At 42.1% G+C, this 2,500-nt stretch overlaps 1 protein-coding gene across 1 annotated transcript in view; it reads left to right on the top strand.

The window, feature by feature from the left end:
- Nucleotides 1-2,500, top strand: part of LOC113825031 (uncharacterized PE-PGRS family protein PE_PGRS54-like) — a 7,732-nt gene that overhangs the window by 4,196 nt on the left and 1,036 nt on the right. Inside the window, exon 2 of the mRNA XM_070139871.1 lies at nucleotides 606-2,500. This exon is cut by the window's right edge and continues 1,036 nt beyond it. Within this exon, the coding sequence (XP_069995972.1) occupies nucleotides 606-2,500 (1,895 nt within the window). The remainder of the gene's footprint in view (nucleotides 1-605) is intronic.

Here is a 2,500-nt window from a genome sequence, read left to right as displayed (position 1 = left end):
ATGATAATCATCTTTATGAATACTACTAGGGATATAAATATTTTCATAACTATTATTTATATCATCACTATTATCATTATGATCATTATCATCATCATCATCGTCATTAATGTTGTTGAAATGTTTTTTTTATCGGATAATTTTTATCATCAATATCATTATTATGATGATCATCTTTATCATTAATATAATTGATATCAGTATTTCCATCACAGTTGTCATTATCATTATCATCATTTTTATCAGTATCATTATTATCATTAACATTATTATTATCATTATCATTATCATCATTATAATTACTATTATCATAATCATAATCATTATTATTTTCATTAATGTTATCATAATTGATTAAATTATTACTGAAGAAATTATAGTGGTAGTAATGATGATGATGATATTAATAATAGCGATGGTACCTATGATAGTTAAAAAAAGAAACTAGATCTGTTGTAAAATAACTGTTTTGGACAATTGCAAAAATAAAACCATTGCAAAAAAAAAAAAAAAATAATAATAATAAATAAGAATGATAATAAAATAAGAATAAAAATAAAATATAAAATAATAAAAAAAATAATAATTCGTGCATTTGTTTTCAGATATTGGCGGCGACCCCACTAATTTTTGCACAAAAAGTGGATGCTGATCGCGACTTTCATGGTGGAAGAGGAGGTGGAGAAAGAGATGGAAGACTAAGTGGAGACGATAGCGATGGTGGATACAACCTAAATGGAAGAGGTATTGCAGGAGGTGGAAGATTTGGTCATGGAGGTGGAATAAGTGGATTTGTAGATGGTCACGGAGGTGGAAGTGGAGGAGGAGTAAGTGGATTTGTAGATAGTCGAAGAGGTGGAGGGGGAGTAAGTGGAGGATTCGGAGGAAGTGGAAGATTCGGTGGAGGAAACTTCGACGGATACAGCGCAAGTGGAGGAAGTGGAAGCGTACACTTACCCCACGCCGGTGAAGGAGGAGGAAGTGGATTCGAGAGTGGAAGAGGAGCTGGACTCATAGGAGACAACGGATTGGAAAGTGGATTCGATGAAAGTCGAGAAGAAGGCTTCGGTGGAGGCAGCAGCGACGGTGGATTCAGTGGAGACTTTGGTGGAAGAGGAGAAAGTGATTTCGAATTCCACGACTTTGGAAGAGGACATGGCCAAGGCAACAGAGAAGGTGGAAGAGGTGGAGGTGGATTTGGAGGTCACTCAGGTGGTCATGGATTAGTGGGAGACGGCAGGGATATAGGTGGATTTGGTGGAGACAGCAGAGACGGTGAATACATTCGAAACCCCGGTGGAAGAAGTGGATTTCAGGGCGATATTCGAGGTGGAATAGAGAGATTTGGATTTGGAGAGGGCGAAAAAAGTGGATTTAGTGGAAGCAGCAGCGGTCATGGATTCAGCGGAGGTGGAGAAGTAGAGAGTGGATTTGCCAGAGGAATCAGCGACGGTGGAGAAAGTGGAAGACATAACAGAGGTAGAGCGGAGGGTGGATACGGCAGCAGCGGAGTAGAAATAAGTGGATTTGGAGACGGACACTCGGGTGGAGAAGTAAGTGGAATTGGAGGTCACGCAGGTGGAGGAGGAGGTGGAGGTAACGACAGAAGTTACAGTGGAGGCAGAAGCAGACACGAGGGAAGTGGAGTAACTCATGGAGAAAGAATAGAAAGTGGATTTGGTGGAAGTGGTGTTACTGGAGGAATATTTGGTGGAAGTCTTGGAGGAATATTTGGTGGAAGTGATGGAGGTGGAAGAATATTTGGTGGAAGTCTCGGAGGAATATTTGATGGAAGTGATAGAAGTGGAGAAAGATTTGGTGGAACTGATGGAGAAGAATTTGGTGGAAGTGGTGATGATGGGGGAACATTTGGTGGAAGTCGTGTAGGTGGAGGAAGATTCGGTGGAAGCAGCGACGATAGTGGATACAACCATGGAAGTGACTTTGGAAGAAATCACGGACATGGCAAGGAAGTGGATAAATTTGGAGGTCTCTCAGGTGGAGATTTTGACAGTGGATTTGAAAGAGTAAGTGGAAGAGAATTCGGTGGAAGTGGAGGTATTGTTGTAGGATCTGTTGAAGGCAGAAATAATGTGGAATATACTGTGGGCGCCGCTCTCAACATAGAAAGTGGTTCAGGAGGTGGAAGAGGCTTTAGTGGAAGCACAGGTGACAGTGGACATAACGCTGGTGGAGAAGATGGAGGGAGAAGGTTTAGTGGAGATGGCAGCCTCGGTGGGAGTGGAGGAAGTGGATTCGGGAGAGGTGTAGGAGGTGGAGGTGGATTTGGTGGAGGGAAAAGCGACGTTGAATACAATGGAGGGAGTGAAGGAACAAGTGGAGGAGGTCACGCAAGTGGAGGAGAATTGAGCGGATTTGAGAGTCACTTAGGGACAGGTAGAGAAAGTGGATTTGGAGAGGGTCATTCAGGTGGAAGAATAACAAGTGGATTTGGAGATCACGCGGATGGTGGAATAGGAATCGGCGAAGTGAGGGATGA

Source organism: Penaeus vannamei, chromosome 26, assembly GCF_042767895.1.
Source record: "Penaeus vannamei isolate JL-2024 chromosome 26, ASM4276789v1, whole genome shotgun sequence".
Classification (NCBI taxonomy): Eukaryota; Metazoa; Arthropoda; class Malacostraca; order Decapoda; family Penaeidae; genus Penaeus; species Penaeus vannamei.
This window is presented reverse-complemented; position numbering and strand designations above follow the sequence as displayed.